Consider the following 26,222-nt stretch of genomic DNA (forward strand, 5'->3'; position numbering starts at 1 on the left):
CATCCTACATTCCGATCCATATCAATTGATCGGAATACAGGATGATTCAAGTTTTGATCATTACCTTTGTTTTCTAAAGGAGAGCAGGTATTCATAAAAAGTAATATTTCGTACCTTCCTATCATTATCGTGCAGCAAATCATTCAAGAAATCCATGTTAATTGTCTCACATTGGGGCGTCATCATCTGCGCATTTCCAATAGCGAACAAAAATTTGTTAATAGCGTAATACGTAGCAAATACACTGAAAAGAAAGAAAATAATCCAAAAATTAAAAACATGAAGTATTTTAATAAAAAAGTATTTTTTTAAATAAAAGTACTGAGATTATCCAGCAAAAAGAATGCATCAAATTAAACGTTAAAAACAATAAAATGAACAATTTTTGCATTAGGATAAATGATCTGATACGATACAAAATGGTACAAGAAAAGCGAATAATAGTAAGCGGAGAAAACCAAGTGGAAAAACTGGAAATCTTGTAGATTATAAAATCAATGAGAAAAAGTACAATAATGTTTTAAAGAAGCAATCAAAAACAGACGCAGTACATAGGCTAGGTTGTTCGGTGAGAGCTGTTCCGTACAGAATATTGACATACCATACAGAAATTTCTGGGAATAAAAGCGAAAGAAAAACTGTTTTTTGCTGTTGAGAAGTTGAGATTAACATAGGGTTTTAGAGGGTTTTCTATTTTCCTACAGAGATAGATAAATAATTATATCTCAAGAGCTAGATAAATTAATTATATCTCAAGAATTATTGCTATTTTAGGAACGCAATTACATATATGCATTTTCACTTAAATAGAATAATAAACACATATAAAATATATAAATATGAAATATATATTTTAGGGAACACATATATAAAAAGTGTCGCTGGATTGAGTTATTAAAAATCTCGATAACCTTAATGGAAAAACATTCGATTTTATAAATAGGATTAATTATGTTAATTTGAATAACCAGTTTGCCGATTGAAATAAACATATCTCCCCGAATTATTTCCATCAGTCTAGTTTTTAAGAAAATGAGATAATATATGACAAGGTCATAGAAGTGTCCAGTAATTTGCTGACGAATGTACATTCGCCAGTGAAAAGTTCATAAGCCTAAATATCTTTGATTGTTTTGCTTAATTAATGAGATAAATGGAACTTTTAAAGATAGAAAATTATACTGATGCAATACGGAACTGTCCAATATTATCCAATAGGTTCTCCAATTAGCAGAGTTAATTTTGTTTGAGAAGATGTTAACTCGAAGAAAAAAAGATTTTATGGATAATCCATGAAAATCTCCCCCAAGAATAAAAAGTGAAAATAAAGTCTTTAATAGTAGAAAGTGATTCAAGGAATGATATTTTTCTAATGTGAAATCTTTCGTGCTTTTTTCCATCACTCACTGGGAAGGTTGCAAATTTATATCCAGAACTTTTCAAAACTTTGTTTTTATAAATAATCTATAGGAAGTCAATTCAAGCTCCAGTAATAAATTTGATTGAGATAAATCGGTAAAAAGTTTGAAAGAAGACTTTCTTGCTATCATTTTGATAGCATGGTAAGTTGTTTGTAATAGCTTATTCACTTCTTCATAATGCAGTATTGTACGTAATTCCTTATTTATGTATCATTTTGTCAATTGATTTTTTTTTTGTACATTACTGATGATATTTTTGAAAACAATTATGCTAAACGCGAAACAAAGAAAAATGCCTAGTGTTATATCATATTAAAGTTTTATTTTGTACATGATTATTTAAAATCTTCCCAGAAGAGGAACTGTTTAATTTATATAAAGACAATAAAAGACTATTTAAAAGGACAAGATTCGAGTGGAGTGAACAGGTGACACCAAAGAATCTCCTTTGAAATATTCTGATTTCTTTATCTTTTGATGAATCTGAGCCCGAATGCAGATTGTATTCATTTCGATTTTCTGAATATTTCATAGAGAGATCTGGACAAATTGCATAAAATGTAATTCCACAATCGATGTAGTGAAAAATAAAGATTGAAAATTATTGTGCGGTTTTGTATTTCAACAAAACATTTTTATTCAGTATCTTTATCACTATACATATAAAATAAAATGAGAATTTCTTTATTTGTACTAAAATGTTTTTATTAACTTTTCTTTTAGATTTTTTTCTTTTTATGGTGAATTATCCAAAATCGTAGTTTGAATTTCAGTAACTCATCCAAAATCAATAAATTCAAGACACAAATAACACTTCTTTAAAGTTTTTTGGAGTTCAAAATTTCTTGATTAAATAATATTTTAAATATATGTTTCCATGGCAACTTGGAGGCACAATATAATATATAGATTATCCTGTAAAGACACAGTAGGAGTGTTTAGTATTTGATGATTTTTTTTTCTGTAACAGCTGATTTCAAAACTTTTATATGATAATTTTTTGAGTATATTTGTTAAAAAAATTACAAATACTTTCTGATGTTGGTTGATAATGAAAAAAGCTGATTTATTCATCAAATATTACATCCTAACTTTTTAAAATGTATCTGATATTAGGAATGTTTACCTTATATTGATTAATTTAGCAAATAAGCCAAGTTTATTGGCTTGGTTGGTCTCAGTTTTAAAAGATTTTATAAAAATATTATGATGTCGTTCTTCAAAAAAGGTGATAATAAATAGTGTCCATTGGTTAGTTATTTACAGTTTCATTACTTTCTGAGATGACATAAATAAGAAATATCCTTCAGAGAACAGTATAGAAATCCTCTTAAAATTCATGTTCCGTGCTAACAGCACCTTCGTCAAGCAGCGTTCGCACGATGCCAACTATTGCGAACAATGGAAGGCCACGCCTACTGCAGGAGCATTTCGGGACAATAGCAAATAGTTCTCTCATCGGGACAACTATCTCATTGCGGTCACATGACCTTCCTGAAGTAGGCGTGTCCTTCTATTGAGTGCAATAGTTGGCCTTGTATGAACCCTCCTTCATGCTATGTACTGAGTCGGATGGATCTATCTAAATGAAGGTTTTTAGAAATCAAAGGTTATTAAAATATCTTATTTTTCATTCACAAGAAATAAATTAATTAGTGTTTAGAAAATGACAATGCATTTAGAAAGATGAGTAGATTTTATAATAAACATCTGCAAATGCTTAATATTGTTTTAATTTTGCTTGCAAAACAACATGTACCCAGCATAAAAACTTCTTAAATTAAAAAAAAAAATGTGTTTTAATCGTTACAAAAATCCACAATTCACAATTAAGTTCCTGATTTCAAAATTCACTTAAATCATTAAAAAAATCAATTTAAAATATTTAACAATTGTTGATTCATTTTTCCAGAATATTTACTATGAAATTATTTTTCCTTATTTGATAAAACATGCTTCTTACACATTACCAATGTAAATAAATCTATATATATAATATGAACATAATCAATGAAAGAAAAGGAAAAAACAAATTGTTAGAGTTTTAATATAGTCTCTTTTATATGCAACAAAGAAATTGCATTGAAACCTCTCAAAAATTCTTACCTGGGTTCCTCGCCATTAATTTTTAAAATAATATCTGCAATAATTCCTGGAAGTAAGTGTTCATTGATACTGGCAATCCAAAACAAGAATTTATTTTTAATGACCGGAATTCTTTTGTGTTTTGGAAAGCATTTTGTTGGATGGAAATTCTGACAAACTCGATTCCAACTTTTATTGATTTCTTTCCATTTATTGTTAAGGGAACCTATAGAGGTGCAGTTTACAACTAATGGAGATGATACTCTGCAAGAAAAACGAAACAAAATTGTTATTTGGACATGAACTGAATTACGTAATAGAAATTAGTAACTGAATGTATAATTTTGAAATTTTTTCATACATTGTCATCTTAAATTTTCTCCACTCGGGGTCCCCTTTCCATGGCAAAGATGTTCGTTAATACCATCAGTCAATCAAAGAAAATTTCGCGAAACTGCATTCTGCATTCATGTAAAAGCAAAATGAATCAATGTTGGTAATTACCCGAGGATTTCCTTCGTTACAGGGCATGCCATAAATTCGTGCAAAATTCAAAAATCAATAATAAAAAAATGATACTCTGAAAAAAATTCGTTTTGTGCGAATATGATTAGAGAGACGTTAGGATTTTTTTAATTCAAAAAAATAATCCAATCATAACTAAAACGAGCGATCATACATCATATTACATTAATTTTATGTAAATTAAAATAGCGTCGAAACAACTGGCTAGAAAGGGATTCTTCTTTCGATCCCCAGAGCAAGCTGTATTTACCAGATCAAGCCTTGATGGTTAAATTGTTCTATAAGAATAGGGAATCGGCAATTCTTGAACTGCAATAGTGTAGCTTGGAAAAAGTTAACACGCAAAAAAGTCATATTTCATTCGAAATCTTCAAGAAACGGAGAGTTTAGAGATTCGTAAATAAAGTGACATATCATCCTTGAGTAGGGTGCGATTTCTCGTTGTAAAAATTGCCACTAAAGAATTGGCAACCGAGACATCAAAGGATCATCCGTGTTTCACAAGACCTGTGCTTGTGAAACACGGATAATAAAGGGGATTCCGGAATAGTTCATCACATTTTGACAGAAACTTGGATGCGTATTCGTATAAGATACATGCATTTCTCCAACTATTACCAGCAGACGCAGTTGAAAGAATAAATTTTGCTGAACAACCCCTGGTTCAAACAGAACGTGACCCAAACGGTTGCTGAATGTCTTGCAGTAAAATAAATCCAACTTTTTATTGCATAATGAGGACTACATGAAAAACAATTGTATCTTGGCAATGTTACACCCTCACATATATCTGCATCAGCTACAGCATTCACCTCGTGCGATTGTTTGGTATCACTTTTGGTTTGGAATTTTTTTTTTTTTGAAAACAGAATCTAAAATGAAAGATGATCTTTGTATCTGGCTTGAAACCTTGTACACTTTTTGTAGAATAATATATCACGCTTTTGCGTGATCACCTTGTGCCTGCATTCCAGAAAAGACAGGCGATACCTTCCTCAACTTTCATACAGGATAGCACTCTGTTTCAATCTGAGTATGAAGTCAAGGCATTTCTGTTGGAGGATTTTATTTAAAGTTGACGTTACAAATTTAAATTGCCCTCTCGATCGTCAGACTTGTTTCATGCAGATTTTCGGTTGTCGGGATATTTAAAATCTCGTGTGTATAGAAGCTTCCGAGCCTATTTGGCAAAACTTAAAAATTCCATGCGACGAGCTTACGAAGGCTTCGATTCAATATGTTACACTCAGATGTAATAGATATAAATAGGGGCTCATTTTGCCTAATACGCTGTGATAGAGGAACATCCTTTTCTTTAAAGTATATATACAGTGTCATGCTATTGCGATCTGTTTCCGTGTTTGTTTGTGCTTACTGAGTGGCTTCACTTTTACCATTGTATGACAAATAACTGTCCTCTTTCGATTACTTTTGGAAATATTTTTATATATGGTAAAAAATCCAACACTTTTCTGATTATAATCTTACAAACAGAAATTGCTTCCGAGTATTGCTTCGTCTATCAGGTTTTTTTTTTTTTTTTTTGGAAATATGCAATGATGTACGATATATACACAATATATAACATTTTCAGCAAGATAGAATCGAGTAAGCACTTTGGCCTTAATTCAAATTGAATACAAAATTTATTAAGCATTTACAATTTCTTTAAACATCAAATACTTTATCTCGTCTATTCAATCTATTACAATTTTCTAAGCAAAGTTCTAAAGCCAATATCGGCAGACAAACGAAATGTGGCCTGGCAGATTTCTGTCGAAACATTTCTTTCAAAATTAGGTCTAAACAAATCTAACTTATTAGAGTAAAGGCAATGTACTCGATTTCATTTGGATTTTTTTTTTAAATTTCACACAGAAATACAAAGATAAATTGTCTTTTTCAAACTTCAGGATGCGTTAAAATACAGAAATTTCTCAAAATGTCGAGGTCGAATATTTTTTTATAACTTCATATACCTGAAGGTAAAAAGTGAAAGCGATTCCTTTTATTTTTAAATACTATTCTTTTATTCTTTAATGGGGTTATAAGGTTAATTTTTAACCTTAGTATTTATTGCCAATTATTTTTGTATTGCATTTACCAATACTTTTTACAGCATTTAGGCACATTACCAGTAGAATAAACGAAATTTGTTTTGGAATAGTTATTTCTAACTATTTGGAAATTTATTTTTCGATTTTTTTTCTCTAATAATTTTTGTAAATAAGAAGATTTATACTCATGAATTATTATCCCTTATTTTTGGCAAATTTTCATCTTATTGTGTTGTCTGAGTTTAAAATTCTCAGTTAATAAAAATAAATTTTAAAGGCGATAAAATGTTTTTCTAGAAATTCTGCTCTTTTTTTAACATATCCATAAATTAAAATACGATGTTTCATTTTTAACAAAATGTACTTTTAAAAGGAAGAAGGATTGTCTCACTTTTTGGTACCAATGCTCCATGCAGCCATAATGTGCATATTCGCCACAACGTCGGCGGGTATAACATTTAACTTCCTATTTGCATCACCAAGCAAAACTTTGGCAAATCCTTCGCCAGCCTAAAAAAATACAATTCAGATCTTCACCTACTAATTTAAATTGCACTCCCTAAATATAAGAGGGTGTAATGGGAGTTCAAAATGTTCAAAAAGAAAGAAGAATGATGTTCTGGATGTACAATTTCGAGATCCAGTTGATTATGTGCCATTTCAGCTAATCATTATATGAACTAATCAATAGTTTTAATTATTAATCATAAAAATTATCGAATGATTATGTAATATCTTATAAGTACTGTCCATACAATAAGTACTGTTCATATTAATTAGGCCAAAGTTCATTTTTCGCAAAATTTGTCATTTTCTACATGAAAACAGTTTTAGACTCCTTTTGTTACATTGAGGCTGCACTTCAAATATTTAAACTAGTTTGATGATGTAGTCATCAGGTGTCGAGAAGTTTTATAACAATTCCGTATCAAGTACTGTTTGAAGTGACCAATTTAGTGAGGTTTTTATTGTCTAGTGTATGAAAAAAATAAAAGAGTTCAGAATTGTAAACCTAAATCAGAATACTTTTATGACTATGAAGGACGTTGCTACAGTATTTAAAGTTAGAAAATCTGTTTTCCAGGATTATCAATCAGCAAAATCATTTCGGGACATTTTCCCCAAAATGAAAAAAGTAAATTTGAACGCAACTTCCCATTTTGGACAGACAAGTATTGTATTCGAAATAATAAAATTAAGTTTTGCAAAACAAGTAGAGAGTTTCTCAAGAAGAAAAGAGTACAAGTTCCTCAAAGAGAATTATCAGTTGCTGTTGTGGGCAGCATTCCATGGATAATATGACAAATGTAATTTTTTTTAAAAAGCAGTTATGTAAGCAGGATCATAAATAAGAAAACTGTTATTGGCCCCTGTAATAAAGAAGAAAATTAATGCATTGGGTAAGGAAATATGAATCCCAGAATTAACATGTTTGGAAGAAGGTTGCATTCATCGGAGGAACGCAATTATTGTGCGAGGATCTCTATCAACATTTTTCAGGCAAAACGTTGGGGAGTAAATCAGGGAAGAACAATTTAATCAAATAATTAAGCACCCTCAAAAGCAGATGTTTGGCGTTATTTTAGATCTGGAAGACATGGTAGTTTAGTATTAGTTGAGAGAATTATGAATTAGAAATAATACATTTCATTCAGAATAGAATGTGTTTTGGAATATTTTAGATACTTTTCAAATTTTAGACGAAATTCTTTAAAGAGAATCTCATCTGCTTCTTTAGATGTGAACATGAAAACTAAACCACATGCCAAGATATACATTTTTCTATCATTGGCAATTTACTCTCATGTGATAATTACCAAATAACACGAAAGAAAACTGAAATTTCGACGTTTCTGGTATTCCAGAATATTTACTCATAATAGTAAAAACCTAAAAGACTAGAATGGGTATAAAATCATTTTCTAATGAGTAATTTCTGATCAAAACAATGAAATGTTGCAGATTTTATTGTTTGCAAAATATCCCCACTGATTTATTCCATAAACTTTCAACAATAAAAAGTTTTTAGTATTAAATATTTTTTTTAAATTTCACATTTTAAGATTAATAAATCCCCTATTATTCACTCTTCTGAGATGGTGTGGTATTTCCATTATTGAAATAATATCTATGAGGTGATCGTAGAACTTAAACTTAAGTTCACCTTGACCGATTAAGAGACATTTCGGTTTCATGTAATCATATTTTCGCAAATATTTAGGAGATATAAATAGTGAAGAACAAAATGTATTCATATAGAAATTTCAGAAATAACATTTGAAAAATGTGACAGATCATATAATAAATAAAGTTCAAAAGAGAGAAAAGATTAATGTTTAAGAACTTACCAACGTATTTAGTATGGCAAACACGGAATTTTCATCCAAATATCCCTAAAAATAATATAAATAATTTTTAAATAATATTTTTTTACACAAATTTTAGGATAAAATCATAAAAATTATATTAGGCATCAATGCTCATATTCTCCTTTTCATCTCCTCTCTTTATTCTGAAGTACAATCCACAGTCATGTAAGCTGCCAAAACTTGCTCATGCACCTCCTGCTAAACATTTATGTCGCATGCATTCTATAGGATTGAACATCCTTCCGATGCTGTTCCTAATTTTCTGTCATGTTCTTAGTTGTTCACTTACTGTAATGAATATTTCTGTGCGTGTTGCTGCATCAATAAAGGCTTTTGACGTTTTATAACATTTACTGCGTAAATCTAAAACAATGTTTAGGGCCTAGGAGTAACCGAAGTTGCAAAACGAAAGCAGCGATTGTAACACAGTACACACAGTAAAAACGAAATTGCTAAAGATACACTTTCGATTCCTGAACTGTCAGTAGCAATAAATGTCTAAACTAACTGATATCCAAGAATTGACTAAGGGCAATTTGATATTTGGAAGATTCAAATTGAAGGATTTCTAATTAAGAACGACCTCTGAAATTACATAATCGGAAAGCAAGTTAAGTCTGAGGAAGCGGCCACGGCTGAGACAAAAGCAGTATTAGAAAACTGGATTTTTAACTGATTGAAAAACTCGCGCGGACATTATTTTGTCTATCAGCCGAAGCGAAATGTGTCATTCAAGCACTGTACCACGTCAATTATTTCGTCACTGCCAAATGATGTCTACAAAAACTCAAAACTGTTTTCGAATCTAAAGGTTTTGCTAAAATGATTTCTTTCTTAAAGCAACTATAGTTTTGAAAAATGACCGACATGGAAACAATGTCAAATCACTTAAAAGATCTTTTTGAAACTGTTGATAACCTGAAAGAAATGCAACTCGGAAATCGTCAATGATCTTTTATCCATTCTGCTCCTGTACCACATCCCGGATTATTTCGAAAACTTCAGATGCGCAATCAAATCCAAAAATGTACTGCCTACTCTTGAAGCACTGAAATAAAATTACTGGAATAATTTCTATGGAATAATCATTTTTGAATTCATCAATTTTGTTAAATTGTGTGCGTTTCGTTTCTGATTCAGCTGCCAGTCTTTCCCATGACGTTCTAATTACACTTGGCTTAGTTCAGGCTCATTAGTTGATACACATTATCTGTAAATATTTGAAGATGGTGTCTTTTAGCTTGTCTTATCTTCAATTCGATAAATATGGATATGGCGACTCTGTAAATCTAATCTCTACAGCGTTCTGGATATTTGATACTTCTAAAAATTTATTATTTGATATTGCTTGTAAAGCATTCGCCGCTTATCCTCGGAAAGACATTGTAAGCTGATCAGCTTTCTCAAAATCCACCTACCGGTTTGTGGCACTCTTAATGTCCAGCTGAATCTTTAAAATAGTTAATAATAGTATCCGCCCGTCGAATATCAAAATTTGGAATATAGGAGTTTTGATTTTACTTCACAATCGCTAATTTCGATATTTTGAATTTCGTCATTTATTTCTTCAGTTTCACTTTTTACACCTTGAACGTTTTCTATTTTGTATCTTCTAACGAATGCCTTAATTTCATCGATTTAGGGCTTTTTTTTCAAACTCAGTATAAGTTATTAATTCTTTAGCTCTTATTAGATTCTGTTCTCTAAGTTATTAATTTTTTTTTTTTTTTTTGCTATTATTAGATTCTGTTCTCTGTGTCTTTCGTTCCTTTCTTTTGAAAAATTTGAACAAGAATTCTCTTGTTCAACATTTTTCATTTCTTCCTACACAGGACGTATCTTTTCTTGCACTCTCTCTATCCAGATTTCATCCCTTTTATTTTCTCTTGTCTAGCATTCATGACAACAAAGAAATCAAATCGACCTTTTTAGTAATATTTGTCTGATTCGCCACATTCTTGATTTCTGTGGCATCAATATTACCGAAACTCTCTGGTGATCATAAGATGAAATGAGTCCAAGCCGTGGTACAAAGGAAAATAGCACATTATTCCACAAAAAAGCCCGAAGCACATATAACCAAAATACACCTGAAGTGTATAAAAAACCATTCTTTTAGAAATTAATATTGAATAAGAAAATAATAAATCGATCGTTAAATAACGACATTGAAGTGTGAGTATCAATGTATCATTACCCACTATGCAATCTGTCAGGCAAGAACTTAATATTTCTTTCTCAACTCGAGAATGAGGTACTTCAACTTCTTCTGTTAATCTTTTTATTTATTTATTTTGTTTTTATTGTATAAAATATATACTATTGGTATTTGTTAAAAAGAACAAAGCTTTTGTAGATAAATTGTCTCTCCATATTTTCCTTCGACACTTGAAATTTTTTGACATTTATTAATTGGAGATATTGTGGAACTCTGGGTTTGGTTTGGTTTGGTTATATTAACGTCCCGTTTGAAGCAACACTAGGGCTATTTTGGGACGGACCTCGTAATTTTGATGTCAACCTTTGTTGCTAAAAATCCCTTAACCCCCTCATTCAATCAATCAATTTGTTAAAAAGGCAATATCATCATTTCTTGAAGCTATGAATATTTTAAGTGGAGGAATTATCCTATACCCTCCACAAGTGGTGACCTTCACATCAATACTGTTCAGCTTCTTCAATGGAAATAAAAGACATCAATTTCAAATGAGAGGTAGGTTTCTTTCCGAATCACCTTTGACTTTCGCACTTGATCGTACTCCTGCTCTATATTATTTAAAATGGATGCAGAAACTAAAGTGGACGCATCTACTGAGTTGGGTCACGTTGCATTTAGAGCTCCTCTGTTTTGGAAAAAGTAATCCTGAATTGTGGTTTTTGCAATTAGAATCGCAATTTATCACATCGGGCATTGTTTCGGAAATTACTAAATTTCATTGAGTAATTTCTGTCTTGGATTGCAACGTTTAGCTTACGTAAATAATCGAATTCGTTCCCCTCTTCCTGACGCTCCATACACAATTCTGAAAGATAAAATCATTAAACAATATGCTGACTCCGAAAGTGTAAAACTCAAAGCTCTCTTAAAAGGATCTTCAACTAGGAGATAAAACTCCTTCACAATGCAAATGAATAAATTAAATAACGGTCGCATTAATGACGATGTTTTAAAAACATTTTTCTTGCAACGTTTGCCTGTTACAATTACAGCAAATATTGTCAGTTTGTGATGATGACTTGGAAAAGTTAGCACAAATTGGTGATTAAATTAATGAAACAACTGCTAATACTCCAATGGTTAGTGCATTAAAAACAAATACCTCTTTAAAGTCACTATAAACAAAAATTGAAGAATTATCAAAACAAATTCAACGAATGTCTACACATTTACTCCGCAGTAATAACAGAAATAGAACCTTAAAATATCGTTCTCGATCACGTTCTGTTACAAACAATAATACTAGGAAATGTTGGTACCATACACGTTATGGCGATAAATCTACAAAATGTGTGGAACCATGTTCATATTTGGAAAACTTAATAAAATAGTCAGACGTAGCGGCTGCTGACGATTACAATGAATTCAGCCGCTTATTTGTTTATGACCGCAAATCTAAACTTAAATTTTTAATAGATATCGGCGCGGCTTGTTCTGTTTTTACATTTTCTCATGCGAATTTAACTAAACGTGTACCAGACTCACACTTTGTTCTGTATGCTGCAAATTCTTCAATTATTCGAACTTACGGTACTAAAAAATTAATGTTAGAAATTGGCTTAAGGCGATTATTTTCCTGGAATTTTGCAATTGCAGATGTCTCTCGGCCTATATTGAGTGCAGAATTATTAGGAAGATTTAAATTACTATTCGATATCAAAAATCGCAGATTTATTGACAGGTTAACTTCAATCAAAGTGAATGGTAAAACTTGTAATCGTCCATCAATTGGCTTAACAACAATTTTGGATAATTCGCCTTACCGTCAATTACTTTCTGAATTTCCTAACATAATAAAACCTGCTCTCAATCTTATATCAGTAAATCATTCTACGAATCATTGTATACTAACTAAAGGACCTCCGGTATTCAGTAAACCAAGGCGACTCACACCAGAGAAATTAAAAGCACTGAAAGTTGAATTCCAGTCTTTACTAGAACAAGGCATCTTACGACCTTCTAAAAGCCCATGAGCTAGTCCAATTCATCTTGTTAAAAAAAAAGGACGGTACTCAGCGCATCTGTGGTAATTTCCGCAGATTAAATGCAGTTACAATTTCTGATAAATATCTTATGCCTCATATCCATTGGAATTAAAGGGCGAAACAATTTTTTCTAAACTAGATTTGGTTAAAGCTTATAATCAGATAACAACTAACCAATCGGATAAAGAAAAAACTGCTGTTACCACACTAATAGGACTATTTGAATTCAATCGCATGCCTTTCGGTCTTAAGAATGCAGGTCAAACATTTCAACAGTTTATGGATGAAGTGTTACGCGGCGTAAATTGCTATGTTTACCTAGATGATATTCTTGTTGCTTCTAAATATTTTCCCACATGCGATTTGCGACAAATTTTCCAAGACTTGATCAATATCATGTTATTTTAAATATTCAAAAATGCATTTTTGGTTAAACAGAATTACCCTTTCTTGGATATTTAATTATCAAGGAAGGTATCTCTCCTTTGCCAGAAAAGTTAAATCTGTTTCCTAATTCCCATTGCCTAAGACTGTTTATGATTTACGTCGTTTCCTAGCAATGATTAATTTTTATTATCGCTTTTTCGCTTCAGCTGCACATTTACAAGCTCCACTTTATAACTTAGCTAAAAGTAATAAAAAATGAGATAAAACCCCAATTCATTGGACACCTGATACACTTGATTCATTTGAAGCATGTAAAAAAATGTTAGCTAATACTGCTTCACTTGTACACCCAACTTGTGTACTTGTATCTTATGACTGATGCGTCTGATTTTTCTATAAGTGCTGTATTGAACCAACATGTCGATAACAAGCCACAACCACTTGCATTTTTTCTCTCGTAAATTAACTCCTACTGAAAAAAAATATAATGTCTATGACCGAGAATTACTTGCAGTCTATTGTGCTATTCGTCATTTTCGACATTTTCTGGAGGGTAGACAGTTTACAATTTACTGTGATCACAAACCACTAACGTTTACTTTCTGCCAAAAAACAGACAAATTTTTTCCCCGTCAAACTGGACAACTAGAATTTTTGGCTCAGTTTTCGACTGATATTCAATATGTTTCAGGTTATTCCATTGCATTAGCTAAAGCGTTTTCTCGTGTAGCTGAAATTATTTTGCCAACTAAAATCGATTATGAAACTATGGCTAGAGAACAGGAGGTAGATAATAGTCTTAAGACTTTAAGAGAGTGGCTCAGGATTGAAACTGAAGCCTATTAAACTTGCCTGCGGATCAAAGTTACTGTGCGATGTTTCAACAGGCGCTATACGGCCCTTACCTTCTAGAAACTTTCAGAAAAATTGTTTTTGATAGCATTCATTGCCCATCTCATCCTGGAGGTAAACCCCCGGCTAAATTAATAAAAGACAGATGTATCTCGCCTTCTTTGCAGAAAGATTGCATCCGATTTTCTAAAAACTGTATCGAATGCTAAAAAATCTTTCTTCAAAATATCGAGACATTCCAAATCTCAAGTTGGACAATTTCCTCTCGTTTCAGCACGATTCTGCCATATTCATCTCGACATCATGGGACCGTTACCCCCATCTGATGGTCATGCTTACTGCCTCACATGCGTCGACAGATTTTCAAGAGGGCTGGAAGTTTTTCCGATGCCTGATATGAAAGCCGAAACGTGTGTTGAAACATTTTTTCAAGGCTGGATTGCAAGATTTGGTGTACCGCATATCATAACTACAGATCGTGACTCACAGTTCCAGTCTGAACTATTTCAGGCATTTACTCAATTTTTAGGTTCACAACGGATCCGAACAACAAGTTATCATCTAACTTCAAATGGCATTGTGGAAAGATTTCATAGATAGTTGAAATATGCTGTATGATGCTACTACTTTTCCACATCATTTTGGACGAATATCCTGCCAATGGTATGCTAGTTATCCGAGCTAGTCTCAAAGAAGGCTAAAGTGTTTCCCCTGCAGAACTAATCAACGGTGAAACCTTGCGTCTTCCTGGTGAATTTTTTCGTTCATATAAAACTAGTCCTGCAATTCCAGAATACATACATCAATTAAAGACCAACATCCAGAGTTTGCAGCCAGTTCCTACTTCAAATCACGCGAAACACAAGGTGTTTTTGCACAACGATTTGGCTGTAACGACTCACGTTTTCGTCCGACGAGAGTCAATTCGTCGACCCCTTGAACAGCCCTAAGATGGGCCATACAAGGTCTTGCCGAGAACGGACAAAGTTCTTCACATTGGATATGCATGGACAAAAACGAACTGTCACTGTAGACAGACTCAAGCCTTCTCACATTTTGATTGAACATCTTGACCCGGCTGACATCCTTCCACATATTCATTCTGAATATAAAACAAAATATGGACAAACAGTCAAATTTCGCATTACCCCTCCGGTCGAATAATAACCGACCTTTGGCTTCGAGGGAGAGTGCTGTGGGTATTAATGTATCATTACCCACTATGCAATCTGGTCAGCAAGAACTTAATATTTCTTTCTCAACTCGAGAGTGAGCTACTTTAACTTCTTCTGCTAATATTTTTTTGTATAAAAAATATACTCTTGTTCCTTGTTAAAAATTCAGTAGCGTCGTTTCTTGAAGCTCTGAATATTTTTAGTTCAGGAATCATCCCATACCCCCAAAGAAGCGCTCCTGTCAGCTCGCAATGAAGTTAAAATTTGAAAGAGAAAATTAATTATCATTAGAAAGACTCCGGTTCTTTTATTTCTCCGCAATATTTGGAGTCACATATAATTATCTAAAAAAATTTTAGATATCAGTTTTAATTGGCACGGAACTATAACTTTAACATTTCTCAGAACCTTTCTTGTTGTAATCGATATCGGTAGTCATTGACCTAATATCTTTTCAGGATTTGTTAATAAATCATATAAATCTCTCTTTTTATCCATGATATTAACGTGGAAAGGGAACCGTATTACAGTCTTGAAAAACTATTTCCGATATCGACATAAATGTTTTCCTTTTAAAGTTAGAAACGTTGAATCAGACTACGTTAAAAATTAATTTCAATTATGAGGATTTCTGAAAACATAGTTACTGGCTTCGGGTTTTTCCATGTACTTCCAACAATAGATGGACGAATGATGGCAACTGACAGATCTGACGCCATATATTGAAGGATATTTTCAGATATACATTTGCTTAAACAATACCAATTGGGCCAATCGGATTTATGTCGTGAAGTCAATTCCAGAAGTTTATTGTCGTCTTGCTCCCTGAAAAAGAAAGAATTAAAAAATTTGCTAATTTGTCTATTAAATTCCGAAGTCCCTGAAGCACGGAAAACTTTAACGAAAGTTGAAAATAAAATATAAGTTAAGAGAAAAATCAAGTAAATAACTATTTACATATGTAGAAATCTGAAATAACATTTATTAACTGCTACGAGTAACATTTTATTTTCAAGAAAAAGAACAGACATTAATAATTACTATTTAGTCATTTTAACAAATTGCTATTCTTTTATAGATGAGATTATTCTTGGGGTATAAAGACAATTTGGAAGGAGAAAAAAAAGCAAGCTAAAAACAATTTAGAGTAAAATTTAACAGATTGTTTTACTTTGATTTTAGATTCATTTTTACAATAATGTTTTACAAAGATATTTTTTGATAATTTTTATAACATATAAATACAATGAAATACAGTCCACTCACGTTCACAAGATGCAATGTCAAGCGAGACGAGTTAAATTTGGAACTCAATATGCATCCTGCCAATAGAAAATGTACAAGATAACAGAGATACTTTGTTATTTACTAATATTTATACTATTGCCTATTAAGGAAATCGTACTGTGAAAGAGTGGTTTACATTTTTTGATGTAAATGTGTAAATTCAACCCTTATTAAACGAAACAAAAGTAACAAATTTCTGAAGGACTATAAATCATCCTTGTCAGGTTAATTCATGAAGAATTTATATTAAATATGATCACACATCAGAACTACTCTTTAAGAGTTACTTCGTAAATTATATATTACTTTAATTTTTATGTATTTTCATATATATAATGTTTTTTTTTACTGTCCTATGTTCTAAAAATAATTTTTAATGACTCTAATAACGAGTGTATTGCAACTTCTGAGTTTCTAGGGCCATTATCTCTATCATGAAATCAAAAAGCTGTCAAAAAATTATTTCCTAATACTATATAAGTTCAGATATGTTGCGAAAGAAAGCCAACCCACTTGTTTATATATATATATATATATATATATATATATATATATATATATATATATATATATAAACCATAAACGAGAACTATTTCTTGTTATTTTTTTTGTAATTTATGAGCTTTGTATCTTTTTTGCTTCCTGTCTCGTGGCGTAAGGAGATGATTTTGTAAGGAGATGATTCTTTGTATAGAGTTAAGTGCGGAGAGGCTGTATCTTGGTGATGTTTGTTATACTAATCATTAAATAATGCTTAAAATTTCAAGAGGATTCCTTGAAACTTACTTTATGTGGATTTAGGTTTGAAAGTATTAAAATTAAAATACCCAAATATCATATAACCAGATTTTTGGGCGATGATGTCTCTAAGCGGTTGACATTTTGGAACAGCTTTGAAACGGCTGTACATAACAATGATTCATTAAATAAACTCGACAAATTAAATTATTTGAAGGCTCATCTGGGAGGATTCACATTAAATGCCGTAGAAGGATTTCCTATTTCAGCAGCTGAGTACGATGAAGCTGTGCAATTATTGAAATAACGATTTGCTAGTACCGAAGCATTGGTTTAAGCCCATATGAATAAAATATTATCTCTACCACCATTAAAAGGTTCTAACGACATCCGTTGCTTCCGGCAATTTGTTGATACCTATAATGTTCAATTGAGAAGTTTGGAGTCGTTGGATATTTCAACCTCACAAAATGGAAGTATTTTGTGTCTGTATCTGTGCATACTACCGTCGCGCCATCTGTATGAAAAAAGAGTTTTTGTGTAAAACAGTAAGTTGAGTGGCGAGCAGCCCGGAGGAGATGTTTGTACCATCGGCTCTCGTCAAATTATTGAGTGTGGATTAAAAGTGAATTACAGTCCGCTAAATGAGCATTAAGCGGACTGTATTTATTTATTGAGTTTGAGCTCTTTTCGTGAGCATCGACGACAGTGTCCAATAATAATGAAACTTATTCCGGCTGATTTACTTTTAGAATACAATAAATCAGAAAAACAAAATTCGGGTTCTAAAATTGAGGAATTGTTGTTCTTCATTACTCATACCTTAGCGGCAAGAGAGAAAACGCAGTCTATTGATAAAACAAATAAATCTTGTATTAAATTGAGTAACCGACGAATGGAGTTTAATCCCCTGGATCGGGAAAATAAAAGAATAAATCAAAAAGGTATCTCTACAGCTACTGCTAATGAACTGTTAGTGACTCCACACAATGAAAATAGAAACAAACGAAAAACAGCTGTGTCTTTTGTGAATCGATGACTCATACTACGAATAGCTGTGAATGTTCGCTGACAGATCTTTCTCTACAGGAAAAAAAAGATTAATTTATTGCGGAAGGGTTGCTGTTTTAATTGCCTTTAATAGATCGGCATCTTAATAGGAATTGCCCTATAAATAAAACTAAATGTGAACTTTGTTCAAGATTGCATCATAAATTTTTATGTTTTAGACAGCAACACATTGGAAGAACAAATCTTATTCAGACAGAATCGATAGACCTATGTAATCAGAGTGAAGGAGAGGTTTTTTTACAAACTTTGGTTGTTTGCATCAAAAATGGGAATTGTGAACGGTTAGTAAGGGCAATTTTAGGCACCGGAAGTCAGAAGAGTTACGTTTCACAATACATTGCTAAAACTTAGGGTTTAAAGAGCCTAGAAAAACAGAAGATAACGCATCGACTTTTTGGTCAACAAATGACTGAAGTTCATTGTAGATATTCTATTAAATTATGAAGTCTTGATAGAAATTTTGATTTTACTTTGGAAGCTAACGATCAGAAGAATATTTGTTTAGTAATATCTAGAATTACTGACCATCGTATTTTAAAGAAATTAAAGCAATTTGGTATTTTTATAAGTGATACTTCTGTGAATAACAAACATTGCATTTTTGATAAAAACGTTGATGAAATTCATATTTTGTTGGGAGCGGACATAGTAGGAAAACTATTTATTGGTGAGATTAAACAAGTATCTAAAGGTCTCACAGCAGTAAATACGAAATTCGGATGGACTGTTATAGGGAAATTGAACTCTGAATCCACTTCTGAAACCAGAAATTCATTATTGGTACATTCCTTGCTTACAAATCAGACAAAAATTTCGGACTTATGAGAACTAGATTCTTTGGGAATTAAGGACTCAAGTGAAAAGAAAACGAAACTTGAGTTGCATGATCTGACTTTAAAACATTTTGAGAATGCGATCGCACAAAATAATGATTGTAGGTATTTTGTATGCATTCCTTGGATTGATGGACATGATAAACTTAGTGATAATTTACATTTAGCCGAAAGGAGGTTCAAGAACACTATAAGATCTCTAAGAAGGTAAAGATATACTATAAGATTATGAGCAAGTGTTTTTTGATTGGGAAAATGAGGGGATTATTGAAAGGGTTAATGAAAATGGTCATGACAGAAATAAGAAAATTCATTACCTACCACATAGACCTGTATTCAAAGCAAACTCTACCATCAAAATCCGACCTGTATTTGATGGGTCTATTCGTCATGGACACTTTTGTTCTCTCAACTCTTGCATTGAACCTGGACTTAATTTAATTGATCTAATACCTGCAATCTTGAATAGGTTTCGTTTAAGAAAAAAGGTTAATGTTTTTTGTTAAACTTGTTAAGGTTTCGAATCTTTGGTATTTTTTTCCAGGAAAGCTCTGTTCCGGGACAATTGGAATGGCTCCTTTTTGTTGTGGGTCCTTTTTGTTTATCCATCAGAAAATATAAAATCTAATCCATAATAAGATTTTTCACGGCATTTCTTTCCTTCTCTCTCCCTTCCTATTCGGTATTCTGCACTTCATTCCCCATGGCTTGGATCTTACTCACCATATATACATTATGCTTATCCTTATAAAGAAAACTGATGTTTGCTCAATTAATTTTAAGCAAAATATTATTGTTCACCACTAAAATGATGAAAACGTAACTTATTTGGCAATGCTATAACTAATTGTGACATCAAATACTTTTTTTAGTAAATGATTTCATGGATAGCTATGTCTTCAGTTGTATGATATCCAAGAGCAGGAGAAAATATTACCACTTATAAAGCATATCAGCATATCATAATTTTCTAAATTTTACAAAAGGAATATAAAAATCAGATAAGTACAAAAAATTTCATTCAGAAACATTCAGTATCAGATTTTTTTTTTCAAATTCGATGTGCCCATGAGATTAAATGTTCATAATAGATGTGCAATAATGGTAACATTATCAGAATTATACTTTATTGATCAAAATTTCGAATTTCTTCCTCTTGAAAATTCGGAAATTTGAGACAGATGTCATCATTTGTTATGAAACGATATAAGAAAGCGCCTAAAACATTGATTTTTCTGCTCTAACTTGTTTTAAATTTCTATTCATGATAACATGATAAAAATTAGTATTATAACTTGGATTAAAATTTGTAGCTCAATAGAGAAAGTTATCATTGAGCACGCGTAGTACGGCTTAGAGAGGAATAAAATTTAAAGTAATTTTATTTTGCACAGAAAAAAATGTTGATCAGGTATTTGGAATAAAAAATAATAATTTTCTTACTTCAAGGCACTGAGGAATGACTGTACATGAAAAGGAAGTCTATAAACCTCTTCTTTTATTGGTAAATCAACGTGGCTGTTAGAGTAAGATGACGATGTATATACTAGGACCTAAAACATAATTCGAAGTCACTTAGCACTTTGATTTCTTTTGTAAAATACAATATAAAGGGCCAAATATACAGTAATAAATGCTATTCATCTGGGTCTGCTTCACTTCATGAACATGCTGTCTTCAGCGGGCATATCCAGTAAAGAAAATGAAATAGTTAAAGTTTTATGAAATTAATATTAATTTAGTTAATTCGAATAACATTAATTCAACATTTTGGAGTTTTATGATATCAATATTTTAACTGTCATCATCCTGAATCGTTACGAGATATCGAGTGGCATCTCATCCCGTGTGGTATACTATAAATCTCTTTTCCGCTTAATTTCCGCTCAAAACCATTAATTTAGAATTTAACATTCAATATGAAATTTCATGCAGAAAAAAGTGAAATAAATTAGATGTCGTAATTCAACATCATTATTTCAGCTATCTAGATGCTCTATTCCTCTAATCGAGGAGAACAAACTTCACTAATTACACTCCATTATTGAAAAAGAATGTCGAGGTATCTCTTCAAAATTATATGATATCATGTAATTCAGACTTTTGTGTAGGTAAGTTCACAAATAGAATATTAACTCTTTAATTTTTTTAGCTATAATTTATATTCTTTTCAATAGTTATTAATTTTATAAAAGCTCTAGTTAGCTCAACTTGCTAAATATTTACCAAGTGTCTATGTTCTAACAAACAATAAGAATGATGCAAAATCAACTGTCACGTGATTTTGCATCATTATCAAAGCCTTCAATTTCGAGTTAATACACTACTCACTCTTACCCCTCAGCCTTAAAATTTGTTGTCTCATTAATAGTGGATCGCATTAGGATCCACTAATAATAATGGTCTCGTCAGGATCGACGACAAAAACAAATCTATTTTTATTCTGTTTTTCTTTTTATTAAGTTATTCTATTCTTTATACCACATATGCTTAAAGTTTTCTTGTCATGGCTTATTATTTTATATTATAGCTTGTGAATAAGTTTATTCTATTTTTATAAATTCAATCTTCAGTAATGATCAAATTAAATTTTTAAATATTGAATATGTAAATATGCCAAAATCATATATATTTGATTACTTAAAATGTGAACTTGAAGATTTGATAATTTTACAGCGATGTCTTCCATTTGCATAAATTTCAACAGAAATAGATATGTGCAATTAATAAAAACAATGATCGTATTGCGTTTTTATTTCAAACTTAAACTGGCTGAAAAGGAGGATAATTCTATTGTCAATAATTTATTAGCCAATTACTTTCAATAATTCGAATTAGAACATTGGTTGACATTTATTTTAATGTGCATCTTTAGTTCGATGACAATATGGTAACTCAAACTATCATGTGAAGGTGCTTTTCTTTTCCAAAGAGTTGAGATGTTTTTCCAGAAAAATATTGTTGATTTATTATTATTTTTTTTGTGTCTTGTTATATTATAAACCTACTACAATGGCTTGTTGGTACTGCAGGCGTTCTTGGTGATGTGAAGAATCTCAATAAAGTAAATTTCAATTTCGAAATAAAATAGTTGTACCACTCAAAATGCAGCAAATTATGATAATATATTTGCTGCTTCAGATGAAAATGTTTTAGAGTTTGTTCTCTACATATTATTAAGTCCTTCTCAAAATGATAAATATACTACTTAAAAGAACAAATTTTTATTATTTTCTAATGGTATACTTAGATGTTTTCAACTTGAAATTCTGACATTGTCACATTAGTTATAGACCACGGAGAGTAGTGTGCAATCTCTTATGAAGCACAACCTCCATGCGCTCGTTGCTCTTCTGTTTTTACAATATTTTCGAAACATAATTCAATCCCCCCCCCACAGTTTATCATTGCTTCAGACGTTTCTCTAAGCTTCTAGACAGTTTTAAAATGAAGACATCATAATTGAAATGTGTAAAGCTTTGAATTTAAAACTTATTTATCGGATGTTTCTTGGCAAAAAGTTAGATATATTTCCCATTTTGCTGTACAGAATCTCTATTACCGATTTTTAGAACGATGTACTTTGCGCCAGGAAACACTTTTATTTGAGTATCAACGAGAATTATGCGAGACAAGCGAAAAGGATGATACAGAATACACAAGAGAACGTATAGTTTCACAATCTATTATAGCGTGCAGAAATTTCCAAATAGTTTTGCAATGGGTTGAGAATTTTTCCGCCCCACAAGATGGCTCATCTTAATTTCCCTTGATTGTGAAGAATCGGAGATAAATTGTCAAGGCAACCGTTCCGAATATCTGAGAACTGACGTCCATTTAGGCTGAGGATAAATCAGCGAATCAGATTCGATTTAAAAAAAAATTAATGCATGACTTGATTGACAGTTTTTTGGGGAATTTGATAAGTTTTGAAAATAGTTTTTCTTTTTCGGTAGCAGCCTATCCAGGGCAATTGTAGTGAAATCAAGACTGGCCAACTATTCTTCATGCCTTCCTTCAAGGATGTAAATACTAACTCTTGATGTTATTTGATGTTATTTTTACATCAAATGTCTACATGTCTGATGTTATTTCTAATAATGCCTGATGTTATTTCTACATTTAACTGTGGGAATTCTGATAAACATTCCTGAAACATTCCAGATGCCAAAACGTTTTCAACTTCATCTTTTTCTATTTCTTCGATAAGGTTGATGTAGCTGAAAGTTTATCAATTCGATTTAGCGGAGCAACTTCTTCTATTACAATTCAGTTTATAAAAAATAAAGGTGTTTTTTTACAATTGACGCATTGCTTTGCAAAAAAGAAACAGGCATTGGTTAAGTATGCCATTTGTTGAATTTCAACATTCGATCATTTTCCTCGGTTCATTTGTTAGGGCCATCTCAATTCCTCTCCTCTTAAGATTGAGATATTTCTTAACACTTTGAGAGCGAATGATATTTAGGCGAGTATGCATGCAGCAATTTTATGTCGTATACAGGCAACATTCTGGTTTCAAGCATTGATAATGAATATGCGATAATACAATTGTCTCGACTTCATCCAGAAATTTTACTATCTTTTTTCAGTGGATATACGGTACAAATTTAGGAGATATTTGTTTTGAATTGCAGCTTTTTTAAAGGCACGGTATGCCATGTTCGGCGAATCTCTTCCTGTCGCTTTTTCTAATCTTCTCATGAAGACTTGAGGAATTACTGTTCACAATTTTGTAAAAAACTTATATTTCTTAATTTGAAGCAATAAGTAATGAAATGTAAATAGTAGAATTTAGTTCATCTAATTGGACTAATTACATAACTCTAATAACATTTTTTTTTACTTTCAATTATATTTTCTGATGATAAACAAATTAAAAGACATCTTTTTCTTTTCATATTAAAACTATTTCTGGATTTTATTTCCATTAATGATGTTAAAATGCGTCTACTTACCATATAAAATACTTTGTTTGAACTCAATAGTAATTTTGGTATTAAAATTAGTAAAATTATTATTGAGTTCATACAAAACAATTATTCTATATTACTTGGAATCTTATAAAACTTAGTAATAAATAATATTGCTGCTACTCTTTAAAAAAAATTTAGATTTTTGACAGAAAGGAATTGTTCAAATATTATTCAGAAAGAAAGGACCATTTTTTTTTTTTACTTACAATAAATCTCTTCATCTTTCGACACAGATCGATTATGGTTTCGGTACTAGTAACATTTTGCTGCATTGTGTACCTATCAATCAAATAACGCTATAAGTTAATGATTCTGATTAAATCCTTTATTAAAATTAAAATTACAACACACATTAAATCTTTTTAAATCTAGAAGAAATGTGCTTCATTAGAGACATATAGTATTTATAAGCATCCATGATAAACGAATTATTTTAGCTAAGTTTATAATTCCTACCAGTTATGATATCAAATTAATAAATAATCTGAAAATGATAGCAGTATACTTGATCATAATTTTAAAATTTATCTTTTCAAATTGAAGAGAGAATATTATTAAAAAGACATTTTTTTCTGTAGTTATCCCTCTTTTCATAGTTTTGATTTATTTTGAAAGATTTTTATATTATCAATATAAAATTTACATATATGGCTCATTAAATAAAATCATAAATTTCATTTTAGATTCATTCCAACAATTCAGGCTTAAGAGGAGAATTGGAGCAATAATCTGAAATCAAATTTAAATTACGATTCATTTTCTTTTAAGGAAAAACATTTTTAGCATCAAGATGAACACTCAGTTGGAAAATGACTTTTAGGAAATCTCCATAAGATTAAAACGTTCGCATTATTGCTCAATATCTTTCTAGGTTTTGGTTTCAAAAGCGAATTTGTTTATCACAGTCTGGAAAACAAATGATCTATTCATTACTTGATTCTTGAAACGCACAGGACGAGATTATGGTAAAGAGAAGTGACAGTATTGCAACAAAAATTATAAAATGTGTACATTTGTTGACTTTGTCGTGCAATTTCTTTTTAATTTTCTTGATGGTTTATAAAAACATTACCTTATAGGCTTCGCAAAATTTATGTTCGCTGCGCAATGATAAACAACGGAAACTTGTTCTGTGATGCACTGCAAGTCTTCATCACTTAATCCCAGTTCAGGTTTTGATATATCTCCAGATACAACATGAACTTTATCGAATATTTCAGGACTTCTTTCTTTCAAAACGGCAAAAACCTTGTAAAAGATGAGAAGTTTATTAGATATTCTTGCAGATTAAGAAAATACTAAGAATTGCAATAAAATTTTAAACATATATATATGTATGTGTGTGTGTGTGTGTGTGTGTGTGTGTGTGTGTGTGTGTGTGTGTGTGTGTGTGTGTGTGTGTGTTACATCCAAAGTTTGAATTAAATTTAAGACTGAACGTGGGAACTTCCAGAATACATTCAAAATGCAAATATAAACTTGTCATTTGGCAATCACCTTAGGTTATAAAATAAAATTCAATAAATTTTATCATAATTTCTAAGGGAATTAATATTTTTTTCTATATATTAAGGAAAAAATTAATGTTTCATCAAATATCCTTCAAAGCATGACGCCTTTTATTTCAAACGACAACACGATCATAATATCTTATCATACGATTACTACAAGAAAAAAAAATCAAATTTCTTATATAATTTATATTATCGATGATATCTTTATTATCCTTTCTTACATCGATATGATCATTGTTACGTGATTTTAAATTTATATCTTACTAGCCGCCTTTGGCGACCAGCCGGTTCGCCAATCTTAATGTTCGTTTAAATTTTAATAATTAAATATTTTATGCAATTCCTACTTTAATAGCTTCTTCATCAAAATATTTTAAAACTTCAAATTTTGATATATAATTCACTCATAATATTATAAACGCCTTCAGTCATAACGTAATATGTATCTCTCTAATTTTCTGTTAGTTCCCGTAGAATTTATACTTCAAATTAAAGTGGAAAGGATTAATCTGCAATTAATATAATAATATTTTTTACTGAAACAAAGTATTTTTTTGGAATATGATTACTGAAAACAGTCACTGAGCGTTTAAACTTTATGGGAACTAAAGAATATCTTTCCTAATTTATGTAATATTTCAAGAATTTGTCAACAAAATATTCTCAGATTCATCATGACCAGAACGATTAATTAACAATGTTTAATTTTAAATGCATCAAACACTAAGG

The 26,222-nt window shown here is 31.1% G+C and overlaps 1 protein-coding gene across 4 annotated transcripts in view; it reads right to left on the reverse strand.

The window, feature by feature from the left end:
* Positions 1-26,222, reverse strand: part of LOC129976420 (fatty acyl-CoA reductase 1-like) — a 50,924-nt gene that overhangs the window by 10,728 nt on the left and 13,974 nt on the right. For 3 of the 4 annotated variants that reach the window (XM_056089978.1, XM_056089976.1, XM_056089979.1), the window contains exons 4-11: positions 25,052-25,227; positions 24,186-24,258; positions 20,447-20,556; positions 15,722-15,899; positions 8,437-8,481; positions 6,480-6,598; positions 3,528-3,770; positions 115-244 (exon numbers count right to left, since the gene is read on the reverse strand). In XM_056089978.1, coding sequence (XP_055945953.1) covers positions 115-244; positions 3,528-3,770; positions 6,480-6,598; positions 8,437-8,481; positions 15,722-15,899; positions 20,447-20,556; positions 24,186-24,258; positions 25,052-25,227 — 1,074 coding nt within the window. The remainder of the gene's footprint in view (positions 1-114; positions 245-3,527; positions 3,771-6,479; positions 6,599-8,436; positions 8,482-15,721; positions 15,900-20,446; positions 20,557-24,185; positions 24,259-25,051; positions 25,228-26,222) is intronic. The other variant, XM_056089980.1, reaches the window with a different exon arrangement.

Source organism: Argiope bruennichi, chromosome 7 (genome assembly GCF_947563725.1).
Source record: "Argiope bruennichi chromosome 7, qqArgBrue1.1, whole genome shotgun sequence".
NCBI lineage: Eukaryota > Metazoa > Arthropoda > Arachnida > Araneae > Araneidae > Argiope > Argiope bruennichi.